The 26,255-nt window shown below is 41.0% G+C and overlaps 1 protein-coding gene across 4 annotated transcripts in view; it reads right to left on the bottom strand.

Moving 5' to 3' along the window:
- The window catches only part of KAT6B (lysine acetyltransferase 6B), a 177,445-nt gene that overhangs the window by 46,802 nt on the left and 104,388 nt on the right, over positions 1-26,255 (bottom strand). For 2 of the 4 annotated variants that reach the window (XM_074958639.1, XM_074958638.1), the window contains exons 4-11: positions 23,902-24,017; positions 23,560-23,641; positions 20,320-20,452; positions 12,810-13,741; positions 11,712-11,833; positions 9,617-9,732; positions 7,287-7,428; positions 2,482-2,643 (exon numbers count right to left, since the gene is read on the bottom strand). In XM_074958639.1, coding sequence (XP_074814740.1) covers positions 2,482-2,643; positions 7,287-7,428; positions 9,617-9,732; positions 11,712-11,833; positions 12,810-13,741; positions 20,320-20,452; positions 23,560-23,641; positions 23,902-24,017 — 1,805 coding nt within the window. The remainder of the gene's footprint in view (positions 1-2,481; positions 2,644-7,286; positions 7,429-9,616; positions 9,733-11,711; positions 11,834-12,809; positions 13,742-20,319; positions 20,453-23,559; positions 23,642-23,901; positions 24,018-26,255) is intronic. The other 2 variants (XM_074958641.1, XM_074958642.1) reach the window with 2 other exon arrangements.

Here is a 26,255-nt window from a genome sequence, read left to right as displayed (position 1 = left end):
CACCCAATTTCCAAAGATAAAAATGATTGTATGACATGTTAGTTTGGAAGCCACTGATACACCAAACCTCTTATTTGAAAGTTGACAGAAACAAATATTGGCTCTCCTATTCCAGGAAATTCTACTTTTACCTTGCAATTAATTTTACTATAGCCTCTGTCAAGGCAATAAAGAGAAATTCCCTCTTAGCAATAATTGGGATTGTTGTTTTAAAATTCAAAGAATCACCACGAGTCAAAGACATCGACTATGAAAATTAGTAACTTAGGGCTTGATTTTCAGAAGTTTAATGTGCAATTAAAAACTGCAAAAAAAAATTCAGGTATTTACGCACACAAGTGACCAAAGATTAACAGAAATGGTCATTTGTTACATGTGTAAATAGCAAGTTTTACCAAAATACATCTGTAAATACAATACAAATAACCCATTTTGTACAAATAAAACTGCTGAAAGTCAGGCATAGTATATCTATGCAGAATCTGTAACTAAGTGAATTATATAGAAAAAGATTTCATGTCAAACTGAACAATTATAAATCACCAGATAAACAGTAAAAACAGATTTAACTGAATACTCAGGCTGTCAAGCGATTAAAAAAATGAATCGCAATTAATTGCACTGTTAAATAATAAAAGAAATCCAAAACTATTTAAATAAATGGTAATTTTCTACATTTTCAAATATACTGATTTCAATTACAACACAATACAAAGTATACAGTGCTCACTTTATATTTATTTTTGATTACAAATATTTGCACTGTAAAAAAGAAACAGTATTTTTCAATTCACCTAATACAGTTACTGTAGTGCAATCTCTTTATCATGGAAGTTGAACTTACAAATGTAGAATTATGTACAAAAAAACTGCATTCAAAAACAAAACAATGTAAAACTTTAGAGCCTAGAAGTCCACTCAGTCCTACTTCTTGTTCAGCTAATTGCTCAGACAAACAAGTTTCTTTACATTTTCAGGAGATAATGCTGCCCACTTCTTGTTTACAATATCACCTGAAAGTGAGAACAGGCGTTCGCATGGCACTGTTATAGCCAGCATTGCAAGATATTTATGTGCCAGATGCACTAAAAATTCTATTCCCTTCATACTTCAACCACCATTCCAGAGGAGGTGTATCCATGCTGATAACGGGTTGGGCTTGATAACCTTCCAAAGCAGTACGGACCAACACATATTCATTTCCATCATCTGAGTCAAATGTCACCAGCAGAAAGGTTGATTTTCTTTTTTGGTGGTTCAGGTTCTGCAGTTTCCACATTGGAGTGTTGCTCTTTTAAGACTTCTGAAAGCATGCTCTATACCTCGTCCGTCTCAGATTTTGGAAGGCACTTCAGATTCTTAAACCTTGGGTTGAGTGATGTAACTAGCTTTAGAAATTTCACGTTGGTACCTTCTTTGTGTTTTGTCAAATCTGCAGTGAAAGTGTTCTTAAATGAACAACATGTGCTGGGTCATGATCTGAGACTGCTATACATGAAATATACAGCAGAATGTGGGTAAAACAGAGCAGGAGACATACAGTTCTCCCCCAAGAAGTTCAGTCAAATTTAATGAACGCTTTTTTTTTTTTTAAATGAGCATCATCAGCATAGAAGCATGTCCTCTGGAATGGTGGCTGAAGCACGAAGAGGCATACAAATGTTTAACATAACTGACACATAAATACCTTGCAATCCCAGCTACAAAACTGCCATGTGAACGCCTGTTCTCACTTTCAGGTGACATTGTAAATAAGAAGCTGCCAGCATTATCTCTCATGAATGTAAACAAACTTTTTTGTCTTAGCTATTGGCTGAACAAGAAGTAGGACTGAGTGGACTTGTAAGCTCTAAAATTTTACATTATTTTGTTTTTGAGTGCAGTTATGCAACAAAAAATCTACATTTCTAAGTTGCACTTACACGATAAAGAGATTGCACAACAGTACTTGCATGAGGTGAACTGAAAAATACTATTTCTATTGTTTGCCATTTTTACAGTGCAAATATTTGTAATAAAAAATAATATAAAGTGAGCACTGTCAACTTTGTATACTGCGTTGTAATTGAAATCAATATATTTAAAAATGTAGAAAACATCCAAAAATATTGAATAAATTTCAATTGGTATTCTATTGTTTAACAGTGTGATTAAAACTGTGATTAATTTTTTTAATCGTGATTAATTTTTTTGAGTTAACAGCGTGAGTTAACTGCAATTAATTGACAGCTCTACTGAATACGCATAGAACTTTTCTCAGTTAATGTAAGTCTTTTTGGGATGGATAAAGATATTGTTATTGGTTATCAGACAGTGAACAATTTTATGAGACTTGCAGGTGGGATTTCAAATTTTAAAAAATTGTCTTCATTATCTATTGAAATTACATATGCAAAAATACTTGAATAAGAAGCATAATTTTTAACAGTGGAAAAATTATGAATTGTTAATATTAAAAAGCATATAGAGATATTGCTTTACCTTAGAGAAATATCCAACTAAGTGACAGCCTTTTTCATCATTTTTTGTAAGAACATAGAAAAGGAATGGCTCAACATCATAATACAATGTTTTGTGGTCCAGAAAAAGCTTGGCTAACAAGCAAAGATTTTGGCAATAAATTTTGCTCACATTTCCATCAACCTAAAAGAAAAAAAAATCACACAGATACATTTTTTCCCCACACAACCATTATTTCTCACAACACCACCATTTTAGCATAAAATGGTATCTTGTACTTACAGTATCCTTTAAGAAAACCTGAAAGGAAAAAAACGTTAATTTCAGAATAGAAATTCTCTATTAGTGCTAATTGTTTGCATTAGCAAGAATCTTCAGAAGATCTGGATTTATCAAACAATCAAGGTAAGTTGATCTGATAATTGGTCCAGTTAGACTTGGTTACATCCCTTTCACTTATTGCCCTATAATCCAACAGATATGAATAGCAGATAATGCAAACATTATTAAAGCTATCTTAAGCTCTAGATCATTATTGAAGGGGCTGCCCTCCAAAAGTAGTACAGATTGAACGCTTTATTCTGAGTCCCTGAGTAGGGCCAGCAAATGGGATGTCAGTTTGGTATTATACACTGCAGTATTTTAGATATAATTAGAGAAGATAAAAATTCTACGCTGGAGTGAAGATGCTACTGAGCAAGAGAAGTAAATTTTCAAGCTAAGTACCATAATTAGTCTATGTCTGTTATAAGTATAAAGAATCAAGCTGTGATACTGATGGTTGCAGACAGGCTAGGCACAAGTGCAAATTTCTTTGATCACAATCAGTTTCTCCTGAAATGAAGAGCAAAGTCAATGTAAGCAGCAGAGTCTTTCCCCAAGATTCTTCTTCAGGGAAATGATTACTTGCAACTAGAGTTCTTTGATGATAGGACCATCTGTATTTTATTTACACAGAGAGCCTTCTGGTCTATGCACAGCACCAGAAAGAAATTCCTGTATTATAATCCATTGCCAGAGTCAGTTTCTGGTGTAGCTTGGACAAGTCTCTGCTTTACCTGCTATAAACTGGGTAAGCATTAACCTCATATGGGTATGTGGGTATCTGGGGGTGGATCAGACAATATCTGTAAGTTATGTTAAGATAAAAAATATTACTTACGAGTTAAGAATTACTGATACAAATACTTATGTATAATCTCACATATAGTACCTAATAATTTCAGAAGTATTTTAAGCACACTCATGCAACTGACTCCCTTGTATGAAACTGGGGATTTTTTTGTTTTTTTTACACACGTGCAAACAAGTGAAAAAAACAAATGATAAAGTTGGCCTTAATTAGATTTTTTAAAACTTGTAATGGTTAACTAAAGAAATTTCAGTTCCTCTAAAAATGTTGGCAATGAATATTGGAGTTTGCTTTTCAACTCTCCTAAAAGAGGAAGTGTCCAATTGTTATGTTGTTTCAATGGAAGACTTCCTTGATATTAAAAAAAAATCCTAGAGACAGCCAATCCTTTAAAACATTCTATACGCTATTTTGTGAAAGAGCATTCATGTGAAGATGGAAAGGCATTCCGTAACTTTCTGATAAGACCAGCTTGTTCAGCATTTCAATGGGGGAAAATGGACTACAATCTCAGACACCAATGTTTGCTAGACTAGAATGGAGTAATAAATTATGACAATAAGTCTCCTCTTAGATCTGTCAAAGTTTTGCAATGGAGGGAAGGCATACATAAACATAAGATGCCCTGGGGCATTTTCTGCTCCCTGGAGAAACAGAAGGAGAATAAGAGCCCATCCCCTTCTCTGTCCTGTCACGCAGGGAATGAATGTGTTCAGTCACTGTATCTTGTTCGAAGTCTGCAGAATTTCTATCAACTCATTGAGTTTCTGCAACTATCAAAATTAGAAGTAATGGCCCTAGCCAACACTTCAAGCAAACTGGAAAAGTTAGTCTTCAAGAGTCTCAGTAATCCTTTCCAAGTGTCTCAAGTACAGAAGGAAAAAAGGGCCATCTGATGAGTCCAGATTTTCCTTCCACAAAATATTCTCTCTTCCAGGGCTCTTTTTGAGAGACCTTAAGAAAGCTTCAAAAAAAGAAAAATGAAGGACTAAATAAGTTTTGATGGCAGCTCACAGAATAACACTAACATAGTGGCAGATTCTCCAGTTGCCCTACTCCGTGTTAGCAGGTGTTAGAAGAACCCAGTAAAGAGGAACATGTTAATCATGTTCACTGGGAAAAGTGTGGCTTTTTATACTCTGGGAAAGTTTAAGGGAGGTGGGAGTAACTCTCTGGATGAGGGAACTAGGGTGTGGCTCACCCATGTCATGGGAAAACCATAGGAGCAGAAATATCTGGGAGAAAACACTTAGGCTGGGGGAAATGAGTGACTAGTAGGAGGGACACAAAGGGGGCACCAGCTAAAGGGGGGCACATGACCTCCCCACATGACTCCTCCCCGTCCCGCTCCCATGACCCATCCCCACCCCCAGCCTGGGGGCCTGCGCTCTGCTCCAGTCCCCCGGCATGTGTGGAGCCACTAATGCATTCTCCCAAGCAGCCTCCGGCCATGCTGCTGGCCTGGACTGTGGGCAGCACGGCCGGAGGCTGCCTGGGAGAGTGCAGCCACTGCGTGCTGCACTAGGCAGCGTGGCCAGAAGAGGAGAGGCTCTGGCCCCACCTCTTCCCTTCCAGTTCTGGCCTTGCCCCTTCATCTCCCCAGCTGCCGGCCTTGAGAGTTACTTTCCCCCCGCCTTCCCCACAGGTCACCATTGGCTGGGGTTGGTGCAGTTTTAATTCAGAATTTTATTTTAGTTAAGAACAAGAAATCTGTGACTGACTAGAACAAGTGTTAAGGTTTGGTTCAGTTGCATGGGGACTCCACCAGATTACACATCAATATTTCAAGACATGGAGTAGACAAGCATACCTGCAGGGGTAACAAATATATTTACACAATATGAAAGTGCTAGGTAGTGGCATCCGTGACATCCACACTACTTTGATTTTAAGCATTTTTTAAAATTCAGAATTTCTTTTCAGTACTGCTACTCAGAAATACTTGTGCCATTCTTCTGAGAGAATTAAGATGGTCCTAAGAACCTGGAAGTCTTTTCTGCTAGTAGTATTGGTACTGGTGCTTAAGAAATATGAATAAGTAGGTTAGGGTAATTGGGTGCAGCAATGACACTTGAAGCCAGGAGACAGAATACTCATTAGTTAAGCTCAAGGGTCTTTTCACAACAGAGCAATGTGGTCAAAAGTCCTTAAGAGATTAGCTCCAAAATGTCCCGAAGAATTATATTCTATTTGGTGTAATTTCTGAACTAACTAAATTAAAGGCAGTTAACCTTGACCAGACTTGTATCAGGCTGTGAAAGTAATACCGATAGCTAACAGGTTCAGCCTGGGACCCAACACACCCCAGCAGAATGCCTCAGGAGATATTTCTCAGGCTTTTTGTAGGGGGAATAACTTCAGTTTCAAAATTTAGTGCTCCTGGAGTCCTAAATCAACCTGCAGAAAACTTAAGTGAGGAAAATGTTACCTTTGCATTTCCTATACAGCCAATAGTCATGCTCATTGTTCTCTTCCTTCCCCAAATAATCATTGTGTCACAACTGAATGTCTATAAAAGGTCTATAAAATCATGAACCATGAATGGTGTGGAGAAAGTGAACGGTGAAGTTTTATTTACCCCTTCACATAACACAAGAACTAGCGGACACCCAAAGAAATTAATAGGCACAAGGTTTAAAACTAACATAAGGAAGTATTTCTTCACACAACACACAGTCAACCTGTGGAACTCGTTGACATGGGATATTGTGAAGGCCAAAGGTATAACTGGGTCCAAAAAAGAATTAGATAAATTCATGGAGATAGGTTCATCAGTGACTAATAGCCAAGATGGTCGGGGCACAATCCCATGCTCTGGGTGTCCCTAAACCTCTGACTGTCACAAGTTCGGACTGGACGACCAGGGATGAATCACTTTAAATTGTCCTATTTGTTCATTCCCCCAAAGCATCTGGCACTGGTCACTGTCAAGAGACAGGATGCTGGGCTAGATGGACCATTGATCTGATCCAGTATGACTGTTCTTATGTAATGGGTAGAAAGGGGAAAAGAAGGGTGCCCTTTTCATCTGACCAGAAGTAAAAGAACATGTAGTTGGAAGATATAGTTTCAATATACATCTAAAAGCCTGCTGCACCAGAAGGCTACAAAGCTCTTAAATTCTACATAACTTATGAGTACACAGGATATAAAAGGTGGGGAAAAGTGAAAGAGGAGACTTAATTTTTTGAGTACAATATGAATATTAGTGGGAAAATATTTACAGTAGAACTTCAGAGTTACGAACACCTCGGGAATGGAGGTTGTTCGTAACTCTGAAATGTTTGTAACTGAACAAAAGTTCAAAGTTACGGTTGTTCTTTCAAAAGTTTGCAGCTGAACATTGACTTAATACAGCTTTGAAACTTTACTATGCAGAAGAAAAAATGTTGCTTCCCCCCTCTTTTTTTTTTTTTTTTTTTTTTTTTTTAAGTATTTTACATTTAACACTCTACTGTATTTCTTTTTTTTTTTGGGGGGGGGGGGGTGTCTCTGCTGCTGCCTGATTGCGTACTTCTGGTTCCAAATGAGGTGTCTGGTTAACCGGTCAGTTCGTAACTCTGGTGTTTGTAACTCTGAGGTTCTACTCTAATACATTTTTATCTTTTTCTACTTTTGGCCTTCAACTGGTACATAATCAACTGATACATGTAAGTTTTTCTTTTTTAAACAATCTGGATTTTAATACACCTACCTCAAATACTGAAAGATCATTTCTTCTGTAGATTTCATTGGCTGGAGGGTGGAACCAACCACATTTCTTTGAGTGTCTTAGCAAAATGTTTTTACTTTTCATATATTTAAGACAGAATTCACACAGGTAAAGCTTTGATAGTCTGTTGAAATACAAAAATCATGAAGAGTTTGAGTGCTGTTACAGTTCTAAACTCTGTGACCAAAAAGCACATGTTCTCCCTCTCCACCCATCTTAAAAATATCTAAACAGACTTGAATTAAACTGTATTTCTGTGTGTGCCAAATATGCATCACGGGGGGAAGATTAAAACATGCATGCGTTATTTGAAAGTAATGCACATTAGAGACTCATGTAAGTGATTTTCTCCTAAATGAGATGGGAGGCTTTATTACATAGTAGAGTTGATTCAGCTGAGTCAGAAGTGAAGAATGCCTCATCTTGGCTGATCCATGGCTTGGACCAGGGGCGGGCAAACTTTTTGGCCTGAGGGCCACTTCGGGTTTCAGAAATTGTATGGAGGGCCGGTTAGGGGAGGCTGTCCCACGCTGTGTCCCCGCCCCCTATCTGCCGGCCCCCCCATTGCTTCTCGCCCCCTATCTGCCCCCCCCGGGGACTCCTGCCCCATCCAACCCCCCAGTTCCCTAACAGCCCCCCCCCAGGACTCCTGCCCCAGCCACCCCCACCCGCTCCCTGTCCCCTGATCACCCCTGGAATCCCTGCCCTGACTGCTCCCGCACCGCCCCATCCAACCCCCCCCCGCCGACTACTCCCGCCCCGGGACCCCTACCCCCAATCAACTCCCCCCATTCCCCACCCTCTGACCGCCCCGACCCCATCCCCACCCCCGCCCCCTGACCACAACCCCCAACTCCCCTGCCCTCTAGCTAACCCCCCCTGCTCCCTGCCCCCTTACTGCGCAGCACAGAGCACCGGTGGCTGGCAGCACTACAGCCACGCCACCCAGAGCGTTGCCCAGCCGCCCAGAGCATTGCGCCGGTGTAGTGTAGTAAATTGCTCTCCGTAACTGCTACCAGTAGCATATTCCTATGCAGAGCAGTTAAATATACTACTCCGGAAGCATGGCGCGGTGAGGCTGCGGGGGAGGGGAAACAGCGGGGGAGGGGCCGGGGGCAAGCCTCCCGGGCCAGGAGCTCAGGGGCCGGGCAGGAGGGTCCCGCGGGCCGGATGTGGCCCGCGGGCCATAGTTTGCCCACCTCTGGCCTGGACTGTCATTAGCAGCCTCACCAAATCACAGAAATTAGAGAAAGAAGACCAACTAGATCACCTAGTTTCATAGAATCATAGGACTAGAAGGGGCCTCGAGAGGTCATCTAGTCCAGTCCCCTACACTCATACTGCCAGAACAAAACTATTCCCTGCAGTAATTTTTCTAGCACTAGGTTTATCCACATTTTAAAACTACAGAAACAGCAGGACACTGTTGCATAAACTAATTATATTATATCATCTTTGGAGCAGAGGCCAATTTACAGGTGCTCTAAAAGCAACTAGCATGTCGTAGGACCGTATACAGGTGGTTATAATGGTTTACTTACTTCAAGTATTTGTAGACACTTATGTCCACATCTCCATCATCATTTTGCCAACCTATAGACATATTTAGTTTTTAATCTTTCCTGGAAAATCATCCCTGAAGACTTTTAATCATTTATGGTTTTTTTCCCCTCTATATCGGCATCTTTTTGGTAATTTGGTGCCTAAAACTGCACCTATTCTAGGGAGACCTGCCTCCATCACCATAAAGAGGAATTATCGATTCTCCATTCCATAATGTAATGCCTTTTGCAAGTCAAGAATCACAATGCCCATTTTAGATGCCATATCACACTGCTGGTTCACACTAATGTACTACCTGCTATCACCTCAGTCTCCCTGTTGCTCCCTGTACCTGGCTGTTCAGTCCCCAGTGTGGTAGAACTGAGGAAAAGTTTACAAACAAGTGAAGTAGGCTGTTGCCACTGGACAGTCCTGTAGTTAATAAAATGAAATTGGTCTAATCCAGTATATTCTGTTCACAATATACACCTCATTCTCAGTGGAAGAGGGAAATACCAGCTTGGAGTGGGGAGGGCGGGGAGGGGAGAGGCAGGATTTACAGCATGTTTGCAATAAAGGGACAACTAGGAACTCATACAAAATTAATAAGACTGCAAAAGAAGTGCTGTAGAAGTAATAGTTTTGGGTGCTGCTTCAATGTGTTGGTCAAATTTAATCTCAGCTGAAATACCATGAAACAAAAGAACAGGATGAAGCCCCCGTCCTCATCATCACATAAAAACAAACAGTAATCTTGACCACTCTACTACCTCGCATATTCCTGCGGATAAGGTGAAGAGTACCAGGTCTGGATCTCATACTTCCCGAATTCTATCACTGAAGGGTACCGGCCATTTGTTTCACTGCTGTTTTTACATCCGATTTTCTGTCAGGTGTAACAAAAGCAAAAAGTTCCAGTTATAAGGAATTAAAGGAGGGTCAATTCACATCTTCATTTTCATTTGGTTAAGATTAGAAAACCTTCAAGTTTCTCAGACATGATTAATTGCCAGAGGTCTCTGGAAATTGCCAAACATGGGGCTAGAACCCAGGCTGCAGAAAGCCTGGCAGGACTGGAGTGCAGCAGTAAAAGCTGGCTGTAAGCTCCATTCCACTGGAAGGCCTGGCGCTGGTTGATGCTGCCCACAAAACAGGCAGGGCTGGCAGAGGTTGGGCCCAGCTAAACAGATTTTCTGATTCAGTAAATCTCACAGGCAGTTGGCAGAGCCTGTCTGGAGTCCTGGCTCAAATTCTAAGGGGTCCTTCCCAGAACTAAATGAAGAAGGATGGTGACATTGGGAGCACCTGCTCTACCCCAGAAGTGGACTTACCCCTCCTGCAAGCAGACGCTGTGGGTACCGAGGGTTCAATTTGCAACCTCCAGTGCCCATAGGGTATTAAAATAAGTTAACTTTAGCTGAGATGACAGAAGTCCACTTGGTAGGACAATGACCTCCAGGGTCCACAGAGGAGGTTAAATGGGGACTGGGGGGGAGGGGGAGGAAGGTTACCTTAATCAAATAAGTCCAACTGAATATATTCTGAACTGTGGGAGAGGGATGAGAATTTGTTTATAAAGAGAAGTAGCTAGCAGGAAACTAAGAGGTAAAATTCTCAACAGCCAATCTCAAACTAGGCCAAAACACTTAGGGCTGAGATTATGCCTAATTTACACTTTGTGTCTATACCAGACAGTCTCAGTACTTGTACTTCTGGCCTGCAAGAGGAAGTTTATTACTGAGAGCCAAGCTAGACTCCCTTAAAAAAGACTGAGGGGTTGGACGAGGGCTTGCACAGGAGAGCACAAGTCTAGATTTAGACACAACCCTGCAAAAAATTGTAGTAGCAAGTGTTGCCGTGCACCCTCCATCCCATACTCTCAGAGATGCAGTTTTTGTCTGTCTCCATGAGCTCCACCTGTGAATAGCATTTTCCACAATGAGGTTTAAAAGAAAAGTCTTGTCCTTTCACACTGGCACAGGAAAGTAAAAGGGAAATCCAGTTTGTACGTCGGGGGCTCTCTCAGCCAAGTGTACAAGGAGCAAGGGAAAAAATACAGCCTCAGAAATATAACATATATTAAAAAAGAGAACATCTAAGCACCAGCTGGTGCAATAGTTTTAGGCAGATCCAGCTCAAACATTTCAATGACCATAATAATCTTATAGACTATTAAAATAGCTGGGCAACATAAAGCAGTGAAGTTCTATACTGATCATAAAATCCAGTTTTGCATTTCTTATAGAAGAGTGACAGGACACTGACATTATCTGGTGGCTTTTCATAGTGCCTGCTTTCTGCATTGACGGGGGGAAAGGATCGGGATTTTAGTCTTTGATTCCTTGTCTAGCCAATAGGAGGCAGATACCTAAAATCCACAAGTGTCACACATCTGATTCACTCCACCGGGATGACAGCGCTCCAATCCAAGGGAATACTACTGTATGCAGAACATCTCCACTCAACATACATCACGTATGATACGCTTGGTCAAAGGAAAAAAGAAAAGGAGTATTTGTGGCACCTTAGAGACTAACCAGTTTATTTGAGCATGAGCTTTCGTGAGCTACAGCTCACTTCATCGGATGCATAGCCTATGCATCCGATGAAGTGAGCTGTAGCTCACGAAAGCTCATGCTCAAATAAACTGGTTAGTCTCTAAGGTGCCACAAGTACTCCTTTTCTTTTTTCTTTTTACGAATACAGACTAACACGGCTGTTACTCTGAAGCTTGGTCAAAAGAGTGTATCAAAAATACCATGAGGCTGAATGAACATCAGAAAAATAACTCAGTGTTTATTTATAGAGGTAACTGAACTGACCACAACATGGTTCATTACTGAAATGATTTTCAGTTAGTCTTACCTCCAGAGAAAGTTCCCGAGCCTGCTTAAAAACTTCCACATCCTCCTCTGTAACAATTTCCTTGCTCCCCACCAGAATTACATCTGTATTTTCTTGTTTGATGCTTATTTTGATTTCTGTATCTGTTATTTAAAACCAGCAGAAGGTTTATTCACAGACATGAAGACCACGTCTTACAGTTCCTGAGTTGTACTCCTAAATAGCACTGCAGGCAGTGATGGCTCTTAGAAACTCCCATTCTAGTTTAGATTTGGACTCCTTTATACCTGTTATAGCAACTATGCCCCTCCTCCCTCTCTAGTTTTTAAAATTGCGGCTGCAGGAGCAATTTTCAGTATTTTCTTGCCGGTCTCTTATAGGCCTTTATAGGCTAGTTGAACGGTACTAAATGAATTCTGAGCACAAACCTCCTGAAATCGCTAAGTTGATACTAGTATATGTATAATGTATTCTCAGTCTCCAACGCTATTTCTCTATAAAAATAAAAATCTTGTGTCCCCTTCAGTGCTAGTTTAAACAAAAAACCTTTTTAAAAATTAGGAAACCAGTGCTATGCTAAATGTACATTCAGACACTATAAATATATTTCCTCTTACTTAAATAAAAAAAAAATCAGAAAAAGGACATTTTACAGCAGTACAGATCAAGTGTTGTGGAGACTGCAGCAGGATGGAATTGGTCATGAAAAAGCAATGGAGCAGAGGGAAATGAAGAATTGAAATGTCCATCATTATAAGCACTGACAGCACACAATCATAATGACAGCACTACTGCCAGAGAAAGGGCAGGGGAAAGAACAAGGAAGTAGCATGAAAGTGGCTACTCATGCGGTACTACAAGCTATAAGCAACGTTATGAAGGCATTTGGGGCTCCTAGTGCCACTACAGATGCAAAAATAATAATAAAACGGTGGTATAGTATTAGTCAGAAAAAACATTTTGGAGGTTTAGTCAGCATTAGGTAAAAGGTCAAAGTTTCATTGCTTTTGTATGAGAGTGAAGTAAGAATAAGAGAAATAGCTAAGACCTATGTGACAAAATAAGAATTTTGGTTTTGGACGGGACGCAGGTTTGGTTGGAGCTTTGACCTTTGCTTACCATCATCCTGATCAGGTTTAATCCTTCCGTCTGCCAAGCTCCCCTTCCCTGGTGAGGGGGTCCCCATCTGAGGGGTCACTTTATACTTTAATCTGCCTAGAATCCTGTGCTTTTTAAGGAAAGTTGTTCGCTTGAAGTGAGCAATTGCTTTAAAAGCACGTCCTCTAGACACACCCCATCCAGAGGTGGAGGAATGAGAAATAAACCTACTTCTAATCTCTTTCTTTCCATAGAAATGGGTATTAGATTTTGATGTGGAAGATAACTCTGGTTTACGACGCATACGTTTGGGTGGTGCATAACTCGGGTGTCCCTTTTTTCGAGACTGTCCCTGGGTGGTATAAATGTGAGAAAGTCCATCAAAGAGTCCCTTTAGCTGACTGTTATTAGGAAGGCTGCTAAAGGAGGGTGCACTTGACTGACTGGAAGAACTTTGGGGAGAGTTAGAAGAGGTGGAAGTGCAGGATTTTTGTGAACTGGGGCTCTGACCAGAGATGGGAGTTGGGGGTGGAAGTGAAGAAGGTGGAGGTTTTAGCTTTTGTGTGGTACCTGTAGCCAACACATGAGAAGTGCATGACTGTTTCTGAGAGACCTTTTTCCTTGGACGATAGTGCTTTGAAAAGTCTATTATTTCACCTCGTGATCTGCGACCATCGGGTGATGGTGTAAAAAACTTAGTAAGGCCATCAATGAGCCCTTTGGTTTTCTTGTTAACTTTAAGTGTAGAGGCAGATATGTAGGTGGAGGTGGTGGTGATTTTGGTGGTGGCACCAGGCCGAGTGGGGTCTGTAACAGGCAATCTGCTGCTTGAATCCTTCACAGATGCAGCATGACCAGATGAAGGTGTGGTACAGACTTTAGTCTTTTGACCCCTACCAGGTGACCCCCTTCCTGTGAATGCATTCATGGATCCTTCATCACTGGTTACAGACCTATGCAAAAATTTGGAAAATAAAATCAGCATTAAAAAAACTACAAAAACTGCTGACAAAACAATTCTACATAAAACATATATGCCATTGCACTTAAAAGTCAAGAGTGTAACAGTGACCCTTAAAAATACGTATGCACTACTGACACATGATTCACTGAATGAAAGTGAGCCGCTGATACCTATTAGATTTCACTGGGTAGTTCACAGCATGTACCAGTGGTAAGGAGGTGGGATAGAAAAGTCTTCAGTATATACAACACATTTTTTAAGGAAAAATATTCTCTTCTGAGAGAGAAAAACTGTTAACATACTGTTTTTGTTCACATCGAACACTTCATTGCTGTGAAATCTGTAACATACATCCAGGAGATGCACATGCCCTGTGCTACAAAGTATACATAGCATATCAAAACATTGTATTGATTTCAGCAGAATGTTCACTAAAAGACAGCAGAGGTGTTCCACCAGTATGGGGAAATAATACAGCCAATCTTCAGTAAACTGGGATTTTTGTATGATTTTATTAGATTACACTGATGAAATTAGTATTTTTTTTTTATAAAAGACCATAAAAATATCCCTTTAAAAAAAAATGAAGCTCTAAAGGCGGAATGAGGTAGTTTATGCACAGCACTACCCAGACAGCTAACAAAGCGACCACTCTATTTAAAAAAATAAAAGTGTAGTTAAAGCAAAAAATAGAGGGAAACAGCAAAAGCATAAATAAAATAATGATCAAAGAAAAGTCGTAACTGGGTTAGGCATGACATGGAAGAGCTTGAGGAGAAGTGGTAAAGTTTACTAAGAATGATCAGAGGACATGCTCCAGACCAAAGCTTACATTAAAAAATGCTGATTTAGCTGATGGCTAATGACCGAATGAGACGACAGAACACTGAAGGGAATACTGAAGAATGGTATTTTGTTGAAGTAATACAAACTGAACAGCTGAGCTTATTCATAGTAAAGAAATACATGTCATCAGGAAGTGTTATACTGCAAATCCAAACAAAGCTGCATAATTACATCAAATTATTCCACTCCCTCTCCTCTCCCACAAATGCATCCTTACATTTATTTAAAACATTTGTGTATTTTGCAGAGGAAGGTTTCCTTCCACAGATTTTTGTCTTCTTAATTGTGAAGCTGAAACAATTAATTCCAACAGATTACTTTTAGTTAGAGATGGAACAGCCTGGGGCTACCATCTGGTACCTGAACTCCAAGAGCCCACCAGCCTTAAAACTGGCCGCTGCTTCTCTCTCACACACCATTGAATTTGGGTAGCTGAAGAGCTCTTAAAATTCCCAATCTTGTTTAAAAATACTATCTTTTTCTCTAAAGTCTTCTGAATCTGTTGATGCCAGAAGTTCATATTTCTAGCTACAACACATATTGTCAGTACCAGATGTGCCAATAACCATACGTGCCCAGAAGTTAACAAGCACCTGGTGTTATTTAATCTCCTGCAGTAACTTGTCTGTTCAGGGTTCCATACAGAGGTCCTTTTAAGCAGTGCTATTCCACTAGTACGGGATAAGATCCCATACACTATATCAAAAGGGCTAAGCAACTTTATACGCATTAAGGTCCAGCACCATATGAAAGATGGCTAGATTCACTACCTCTCATACCCTCATACTGCTTTTAAAGTGGGATTATTTCTGCAGTAGATTCCATCTAGGGAATTATTCTTCTCTAGTCTTCTTACCCATCCTTGTAAATTAAGATATAATCCCATTTTTAAGGAATATTGTTCAATGGGAAACCATACACTCTTGAGTTTTAATGACAGAAATACATAGATACAATTGAGAAAACGGGGAAATAATTTATTCTTGCACAAATCCTACAAATCAATAATTTATTCTTACCCAAGAATCCTCAGACACAAGTGGGGAATGAGATTTTTATAGTCAAAACCATCATGCAAGCTCTTTCAGAGGACTTGCCCATTTTTAAATGTAGTATTTATTATATGGTTGTGGTGCAATGACCCAAATAGTTAAAGGTAACAGTGGAACCACATGTCATTCTCAATGTTTCCACTTTGTTTTAGTGGAAGTGAAATCAAGGCCCTTAGGTGCCATCCCCCGCCATGCCGCAACATGCACCCTACTTGGGTGATCAGATTTCAGCATCCCAAACTTGGCCCAAAGTTCTCTCTAGGGACTAGGTAGTGAGGAGAATAATGGGGCAGCAGCACTACTACAGTGAGAGGCTGAGATAGTTCTTACTTTTTTTTAACCTTTTTTTTTTTTTTTTTTTTAAATAAACTCCTACCCTTGTACTTATCCCCAAAGTGAAGTAGAGAGTCTAGGGTTTCCCGTCCCTACTCCCTTGCTGGTGTGCTTCTCACAGTCCCTTGGTTAATACCTTCATTCTTCAGGGACATGGAGAAGCCAGAGCCAGGGCGGAGCTGGAAAATCCCTCACTTTTCTCCACACAGGTGCCCCTTGATGCCCCCTTCATTACCAACACTTCTTCGAAAACAAAGGGAAATTCACTGCCCAAAAACTTGGTTAATGCAGAGTTAAGGTCGCCAGTAGTGCCTCAGACCCTTCCAGAACATCAAATACACCTATACTTAAGTCTAAGGTGATGACTCCCTTACCGCTGCCCTCCTGCAATTGGCAATAGGCACTGGAACAAATCAAAACCTGATGTACCTCTAATAAAATCTGCGCTCAATTTTGTCCAACTCAATGCTACATCGTTACTGCTCTTCACATTTTCTTACTGACACTGGGCTAGGCTCATAGCATATTGATCCAGAGGTTAGTTGCAGCAAGTCACCACAGCTCTCACAGCCATTTGAGGAGAAGTGCAGCTGATGCTAGAGGAATCAGGACTCTCTCTCTCTCTCTGTGATACACAGGAGGTCTGAGCCAACAAAAGTTGTTAAAATGTCTATAGAGAGTTTTAGTTTGCAATGTTGTTGTGTCCATGTCAGTCCCGGGTATTAGAGAGACAAGATGGGTAAGGTAATATCTTTTATTGGACCAACTTCTGCTGGTGAGAGAGACAAGCTTTTGAGCTACACAGAGCTCTTCTTCAGCTCTTAAGACTGCTGTAACAGCTGCTACTGTCACCTCCAAATACTGACATTCCACTGTGCATGGCAATAAGACAGGTGAATATAAGAGCGCTTCATCCATTTCTAACACTGTCTTGCATATTCTTAGTGCCCATTAGAACTCCACATTATCTGCACTGGCTTTCACCAAGTGCCATGCACCCTCTCTGTCCTGCTCTACCGCTCTAGGGAGGTCTAGCAGCTTGGTGGCACACATCATAGTGCACTGCCAGTCTCAGTCAGGGCTAGGTAAAGGTGATGTGTCACAGGCATTGCCTAGGACAAGGATGAATAGGTGTTAGAATCTGGCAACTCTTTGGTGGTTTGTCAAGAGTAAGTGAGGTGGTTGAATGTAGGTCATGCTTAACTAATTTGTGTTTACTAAGCCTGACCTACACTCGACCTAATAGTTTCCATCACATTACTCTTGTGCACTTTTCACGCTGTCCTCCAGCTGCTCAGAAAGGGTACAGTCCTCTGCTTTCTCACAGTGATGTAAGGGGGCAGGGTTAAGGTTTTGTGGCAGACTTCCTCTAACAATATATATCCCAGTTGTCAAAGGTTTAAGTTTGTTTTACTGTAACTCTTTGTTAGTCATTCAGAGCTTTAAGTATAGGTGCCTCTGACATTCTAGAGAAGTATAAGATGCTGCCAGTCAACCTTAACTCTGCATTAACCAAGTTTTTAGGCAGTGAATAGTAAATTTTTCACAATGTGGAGTGAAGAAACCTTAGGATGGTTTTAGGTGTGTAGAGAAAAATTTGATAGGGGCCATAGGACTGGGTCAAGTAGTAGAGTTCATTAATGATTGTGAAGCTCCCCTACAGTACAGTGATGAGAGCCATTCAAGTACAAATGAATAGCACTGGAGGAAAGCACTGAGGGGCACATGCAGGGGCAAAGGTAGGAACATGTGTTGGACGGTGACATGCTACTATCCTTCTCATCTTGCTTTGCAGATTCAAATAACCCATTCCTCACATTCAACATTAATGCAAAAGTTTCACTCAGCTTCTGTCAGGGTTCCCTCCCCACTCTGAACTCTAGGGTGCAGATGTGGGGACCTGCATGAAAGACCCCCTAAGCTTATTTCTACCAGCTTAGGTTAAAACTTCCCCAAGGCACAAACTCTTTGCCCTTGGACGGTACGCTGCCACCATCAAGTGATTTAACAAAGAATGAGGGACAGGACCACTTGGAGTTCCTATTCCCCCAAAATATTCCCCCAAGCCCTTACACCCCCTTTCCTGGGGAGGCTTGAGAATAATATCCTAACCAATTATTACAAAGTGATCACTGACCCCAAACCACTGGGTCTTAGGATAATAGAGAAATCAGTCAGGTTCTTAAAAGAAACAGAACTTTAATTAAAGAAAAGGTAAAAGAATCACCTCTGTAAAATCAGGATGGTAAGTACTTTACAGAATAACAAGAGACTCAAAAACACAGAGGATTCCCCTCTAGGCAAAACTTAAAGTTACAAAAACAGGGATAAACCTCTTAGCACAGGGAAAATTCACAAGCTAAAACAAAAGATAACCTAACGCATTTCTTTCCTATTACTTACTATTTCTGCAATACTAGATGCTTAGTTCAGACATAGCTCAGGGAGATGTATTTTTCCCTGCCCTGTTTCCTGGCTGGCTCCGAGAGACACAGACAAAAAACCTTTCCCGGCAGATTTGAAAGTATCTTCTCCCCTTATTGGTCCTTTTGGTCAGGTGCCAACCAGGTTATCTAAGCTTCTTAATCCTTTACAGGGTAAAGAGGGATTTTATGCTACCCTTAGCTGTATGTTTATGACAGCTTCTCTGCTGGGCCCAATGTGTTACCAACTCATCACCTGCCTCTCTGACGGTCACCTCTCTCTTTGATTTTGCCATAGTAGTGGGGATATCCAGGGTACAACCTGAACCACAGTAGTACAGCAATAAAGAAGTGGAGAAAGGGGATGGCAGAGGAACTTCATTGTGAAATGAAGGTGTCAACCGAGTGAATATCATCCCAGATCTGCTGAAGATAATGAAACTAGGACTCAGTCCTAAAACCTACTGATACAATTGCCAAAAAACCAGAACAATCCTGGACAACCAGGAGATCTGTTCACTCTAACTATGCAGCAGTGTTTGCACAGTCATCTTCTCCTTCTAACACCACAATGTGGGATGGACGGTCACTGGGGTCCCACAAAGGATGTTACAAATCCATCTACTTTTTAACATTTGCACTTGATTCCCAAATAGTAACTGTCATTATTAGATAAGCAAAAAGTAATTTATGTGCTCTAGACCTTGCAAGCTGATACTATAGTGTCAAGAGGCGGCAATCAATGGTGTGCATACATCACTGAACCTCACTCTTGCAACAAGAAATGTATGAGTGATCACCACAGATGTGCTTAGTGAAAAGTTGATGAAATGAATCAATGAGATGGCTTTAAATCTTGCCCTTTTTTTTTTTTTAGGTTGTCTTTTTAGTCCATGCTATCGATGTTCCTTTCTTTACTCTGCTTTCTCTTGTGTGTGAGCATGAAAAGATGGTGAGAAGGACAAAGAAGGTAGCTCCCCCACCCACAACAGCCCTCCCTCCAGCTTTAAGATGTCCAAGAAGTCTGTGTTCAGTTACATAAACGTTCACTGGGAAGCGGGGTGCCAAAGGTGCTACAGTACCCTCTTCTCTCAGACATTAATACCCATGGGCTGGAGAGAAGCATGAGGAACTGCAGCCCGCTCCCCTCCTGACTGGCATTACTTAGCAACAGCAAAGGTCAAAAAGGTTATTTTTCCAAAGTAACTCTGGACTCAATAGCTCAGTCTCATGGATACCTCTGGGCCTTGAAATGAGCACTGACTCATTATGGAGCTTGTGTTGTAGGCAGGGATTTTATATACATTAAGAGGGAATGTGTACCAATTTTAGGAGGTGGCGAGCAGCATTTCTGAAATAGCATATTCTTGCAAATAAATACTCAGCACAGAACAGTCTCCTGAATAGGCGACAAATCAATTGGAGGAAACCTTGCAAGACGTCTTTTGGGGTGAGGTGAATTACATTTTTCACTTTATCGGTGTATATCATCCATTTGATATGGATTGTGCAGATAACCCGGATATGACAGTTGTTTTTTTTAAAGTAATCAATCATATGGCTATTTATTATTGAGGACTGTTGGTACCATTTGGATTTGGGAAATGACACTGTTCACATATGAATTTAAGTTTAATTCCTTCCCTAGATCCAATAGTGATTTTTTTTAAAGTGATGCAAACTTTTAGGATAACTTTTTGCTGCCATCAGAAGACTCAGAAATATCTACTGTACTTAATTATTTTCCATTACATTGAACATTATGCATAATAGGTGCTGCTCATCATGTGATTTTTTTTCAGGCTGCAGTACTCAGCAAAAGCAGTAGTGTAATTTTAAATAAACTGTCACCTAAAATCTCATTGTATTACATTTTCAAGAACACTATAATCAATTGGAAAAAGGGAACCTACAACATTCGTTGCTTTAGTTTATTTTTAGGTCGTCCAATAGGTTTTGCATATCGTCGTCTTATTTGCGCAGCTTTCTCGTGAAGTAACTTTCTTCCCTTCTTCTTTGGTCTGCAGACCTGGCAAATCCACATCCCTGCATTGATTAAGAAAAAACAATTGTTTTAACTGTACATGCATGTAGTGTGTGTCCAGTTTGTACCCAAAGTATAGAAAGCTACACCTCAGGTGCATTATTCTAACAAATTCTACTTCAGCAAAAAGGATGGTTGGGGGAAGGGAAGAGAAACTCTCTCTATAGTTCAGAAGGATAGCTTTGCCCTTCCTATAGCAACAAGGATCACGGGGGAGTGGCACTAGCAAAAGGATTCTAACATGTCTCCTCTTTCTACTGCCAGACAGACCTCTCCCCATCCAGGAAGTACCAGACCAAGCTTTCAATTGAAAACAAAGTGATATATGTGAAGAGTTTTACTGTATCTTCAGCGTCTATGTTCTCTCAGTTTCATATTGTTAATTACCCTCATTTAGGTTTCCTGGACCAGTCAATAGGAGGCTGAGGAAGAACACTAGCGAACACAATCATTAGGCTTCTTACCATACAAACCCCTCTGCTGAGAGCATAACAAAAGCTCTGTTGTGCTAGCATAGTAGAATCTTGGTATGGCTTTCACACAACAAGATACCTTAATTCAACACTTATCAAGCTTATGTTACAATCTGCCTTGGGGACACTAAGAGTTTCCTGGGCACCAAGCATACCAATGTGTGGTGAGTTGTCCTGATCTAGAGGGAAAGCTCCACTACACTCTGCCTCCTTGAAATCCCATCTACATTGTAAAACCTACGTTGGATGAAATGGGTTACAGCATGGTAGTGTGTCTGCACAATTTTTTGGTCTTACAGTGTAGAAAGCACAAAATCATGCTCTGTATCGTACTGAAGCCCTGCTAAGGTTCAAGGGGTCAGCACGGTTAAAACATGTTTTAGTTCCATCCATGATGAAAGATGAACAGTATTTTAACCCTGTCAGGGGGACTGCTATGTTTTAACAAGATCCCCCAACTCGTTATATTTTGCAGTGTAGATAGATCAGCCTGCTAAATCAACACTCAGGCTGGCTATTGCACTTGGAACCATTTTCAAAAAGCTGTGATCAAAATAGCTGTAATATGGCTGTATATCTATGCTCCACATTATTAAACCAACTTAAAAGTGTATTTGAAAGCCACAGAAATTTGCAACAGGCTTAAGATACTGCACGATTGTCGCGAGGACAGAGTGGGGGGTTGTTCACAATGGTAACTGAAACTGTGATGGCTACAATTGTATCTATCTGTGAAAATCACACAAGACGACAACTATTTGCAAACACTTTAACTAGTAGGGTTCTGCTGTCAGCATGGACAAAATTTAACGTCCTGCTGACTCAACGAGGAGTCCTTGTGGCACCTTAGAGACTAACAAATTTATCTGAGCATATGCTTTCATGGGCTAAAACCCACTTCATCAGATGCATGGAGTGAAAAATGCAGTAGGTAGGTATACGTATTACAGAACATGAAAAGATGGGAGTTCTCTTACCAAGTGGGGGGTCAGTGCTAACTAGGCCAATTCAAACAGGGTGGATGTAGCCTATTCCCAACAGTTGATACGAAGGGGTGAATATCAGAGGGAAAATTACTTTTTGTAGTGCTAATGAGGGTGGATGTGGCCCATTCCCAACAGTTGACAAGAAGGTATGAGTATCAACAGAAGGAAAAATTACTTTTTGTAGTGACCCAGCCACTCCCAGTCTTTATTCAGGCCTAATTTTTCAGGCCTAATTTGATGGTATCAAGTTTTCAAATTAATTCCAGTTCTGCAGTTTCTTGTTGAAGTCTGTTTTTAAAGTTTTTTTGTTGAAGAATGGCCACTGATTCCCACCAGTCCCACTTCCTTCTCTGAAAGTATTTCGCTCTTTTCAGAACATGTGTGTTCAGTTGGAGCTTCCAGGTTCTAGATATGCTCAGTATACTTTATACTGGCTGCAGTGCTGAAAAATTCCCCACTCCTCATTTCCTATGGGCCCTTTAGACCTTTTCCGTACAGTTCTATTCCAAGATCCTGAAATAGTTCTTGAAAGCCATTTCAGGTAACATGGTTTTGCCAGATGATGCAAGCACTAGTAGATAGTGAAAAACTTAGTTGTTCACAACTGGTCAAGCCTAGGTAGGGGATACAGCTTAGAAACAATTAACAGTAGCAGGATTTTCCTAATCACTGTCCCAAAAATTTTCTGGAGGAGGCTAAACCATGTCACTGACAGTGGCAGCAGACTTACAGCATGGTTTCTTTTAGCATTGTTTGGTAAGGCAAATTGTTTTAGAACCTTGTCAACAGTAATTATGTTTACAGAAGGTTGTATAGTAGTGGATGCTTTTGTTCCCAGTGTAGGTGGGGCCAAACTTTATAACACTGATAAACATATAATTTTGCCATGTTCACATCTATTTTCAGCATTCTCCAAACTCCCCTCCAAAATGTTAACCAGCTTATACATTTTAGAAAATATAAGGAGGCTCTACAAACCCATCTACATCAATGGCTCTTGAAAAAAAAAGGCCAGATCATATCTAGCTGTAATTTCAAAGATATGGTGACTCAGCTATGCTAACAACCACCTAACCTTACTTGTCCAATGTTAAAGATGGGCAAATGAATACAAAAATACTGATTATTTAAGAAAAAGGGTGCTACAAAAACTTTGTATCTGGAGCAATTTTTATAATGAAATATAAGAAAAACCAGTGATCAGCAGTGATACAACAAAATGAGATATGACATACGGTACATATAATCCTAGATGGAGAAAGAGATCCTTTGAGAGAAGAGAGGAACTCTGACCACATGACTGTCAAATGGCTTTTTACAATGATATCCTCTGGAAGACACAAAGGAGGCTCTCTCCATGTGCCCTGATATGTCCAGCATGTATATCCCATATGCTGTCAGCTATGGCCTTCCCCAACAGCTTCACTCTGAATAATTAGTTCAGTGACTCAACTCATGTTATAAAATTAATCAATAGGAATGTCTTTCACTTTGCAGGAAGGAATCTTAGGAGCAGTCAAGCTCAAGAGGCTTTGCTTTTCATGTTCAGGACCATACCGCTAAGCAATCTATAAATGCTGAAAGTCTAACTTGGCACTTGAACATCCGGTCTAATTAATACATTAGTACAAGAAAGGTTTTCAGTATCACCTTTAGGCATTCGGGAAAGTGGTGGGTCACAGCATTCCATGTGGAACCCTCTATCACAAGAATCGCAGAAGAGCATGTTATCCTGAAATTGAAAAAAAGGCTTAATACAAAGTTACTAGAGATTCTGCATCAATACTTTTTGTATTTTTAAACCTGACAGTAAGAGAAAAAAAGAAACTGAAAACAGTGATTATAGAGCTTATTACATTATATAGAAGCTTATATTTTTACTCTTTTTAAAGTAGCCTGAAATTGTAAAGTTGAAGGGACTAGCCCACAGAATATGAGTGAATATGCAAACACGAACTCAAAAGACACTGTACTATTAAAATATTAACTTACTGCATTTTTGCCTTGGATTCTACATGCACTGCATGTCTTGCATTCGATACACTGCCATCTTAAGGCCTTTACGTTTGTTGTTAACTCAGGACAAAATTTCAAACATGATGGATGCCCTGCAAAACAGAGTATTTAAAATGTGCTGAGGTTTCATAGAGCTCCAACTCCTGTGTCCTACAACAGCTACGACACCACTGCACTTTCCGTCACTGGAACCCTGCCAATGTCAACCATTCTCAGAACTTTATATTATTCAACTTATTTTTCCTCCTCTGAACAGGACATGAAATAGCTGCTCAGAATGCTTTAGTGTGGGGAGAGCTGGAAAGTTTGCATTTACTGTAATCATAATGTGTCAATAAGTCTATAAGCACCTGAAACTGAATGATGTCTTGTCCAGGCTGTCTCCACAGCATATTAAACTATCACTGACTCTGAAAAAGATTCTTTTCATACACTTGAATTAATCCTTTTCATAGTAGCCAGAGTGAACCATAACTTATTAAAGAATTTAATATAATAGCATCAATACATTTCTAAATTTTAGAACTAGATTACAGTATTTTTAAAGTATGCACAATGGAAAATCTAATAAAATATATTCAATTAACTATACAAATATATTCCTTTCATTTTAGTTATATTACTACTTACACTGTCCTACAACACACACATTTTATGGCAACAGTAAAATAAAAAATGTAATAAGATATTTATAAGTAAAAAACTTAAAAAAAAAAATCTTTGGCTTCAACCAGAAATAAGGTGTATCTGACCCCTGACCTCCTCTGAAATGGACCCCCCTCTTTCATGAGAGTGAAATTTGGTGAGGAGACACAGTTCTCCTGGTTAAGATAGTCAATTCTTCCTTCAAAGAATGCAAATTATCAGGAACCTTAGCAAATGCAGTGGTATGTTTCTTCAGGATCAGTTGAACAATTATTGCCAATGACATCACTAGTAATCACCCTTAATTCTGACAAGGCAGACGTTATATTGATAGGAAAGGGCAAATCTTTAAAGGAAGAAGAATTTGCCAATTCTGTACCCACATTGATAATCAAGGCCATCAGACTACAAATTGTCAGGATGGTAAGAAGCTTTGGAGCCATACTAACTCATCACTATTTTTAGACAGGTGCATTGTCATAGCCACAAGGAATGCTCTTGTACATATCTATCAGTGCACTCTCAGAGGAGAGCCTAGCCATGTGATCCAAACTCTCTCCTCCTCCAAGTTAAACTGCTGTAAATCTATTTACTGGAAGATGAACTAAACCAGGGGTCTCAAACTCGCGGCCCACGGGCCATCTGCAGCCCGCAAACCTCCCCAATGTGGCCTGCAGGGCTCCAGCAGTTTTGGGGCTGGTCTCTCCCTTGGCCCCACCTGCCGCCCCCGGGCACTCCCCTCCCCCCGGGTGATTTAAAATGGCCCAGGACCCTGGTAGCACAGAGGAGCTGAGTGGCATCTGCCTGTTCGCTCCACGTGTCTGCCGGCCCCTCCCTGGGGCCCCAGGGCTGGGCTGTGCCTTTGCGTGCTGCCCCCGCCCCGAGCTCCCCTGTAGCCAATGGGAAGCTGTGGGGGCAGTGCCTGGGGGCAGCAGCACGCGGAGGCCCCCCGGCCTGCCCCGCCTTGGAGCCCCAGGTAAGCTTTGCACCCCCTGACCCGCTTGCAGAGCCTGAACCCCCATCCCCTTCCCACATACCCCCTCCTGGCCCCAAACTCTCTCCCAGAGCCTGCACCCTCCCCCACACTCCCAGCCCCCAAACTCCCTCCCCACACACCCCAGCCCCCAAACTCCCTCCCAGAGACTGCAACCCCACCGCCTCCCCCAGCCCCTGCCCCAGTCCAGAGCCTGAACCCAGCACTCAAACTCCATCCCAGAGCCTGCACCCCAATCCCCTACCCCAGACCACCTCCCGAGCCCAAATTCCCTCCCAGAACCTTAGGCAGGTGGAGGGGGAGACGGAGTTTTTGGGGGTGGGTTCTGGGTGGCATGAGTTACATTATTGGCCTGCTGGGACGATTGGAGGACTGGTACTGGCCCTAAGGTAAACTGAGTTTGAGACCCCTGAGCTAAACCATCACAAAAAAGCTAGATGGGATAAAGCATAAAAGAATTTCCTATCTTTGTCCTATCTCTAAAACCCGTCAACAGGCAGGGACATGACTATCTCAGGGAAGACCTCACCCCTCCATAATCCTTCAAGCAGCTTTGCTCCAAAGTAGCAATGCAGTGGGAGAAACCCAGTTTTAGACTATCAGGTGCTGGAGTAGAAGATTCATTAGGCAGAAGTTTTTATTTTAGTTGAGAGCAGATTTTCAAATTCTAATTTAGGCTCTGCCTCTATCA

Source organism: Natator depressus, chromosome 7, assembly GCF_965152275.1.
Source record: "Natator depressus isolate rNatDep1 chromosome 7, rNatDep2.hap1, whole genome shotgun sequence".
NCBI classification, from domain to species: domain Eukaryota; kingdom Metazoa; phylum Chordata; order Testudines; family Cheloniidae; genus Natator; species Natator depressus.
Note: the sequence above shows the minus strand (reverse complement) of the source record. Positions and strands in the feature narration are given on the sequence as shown.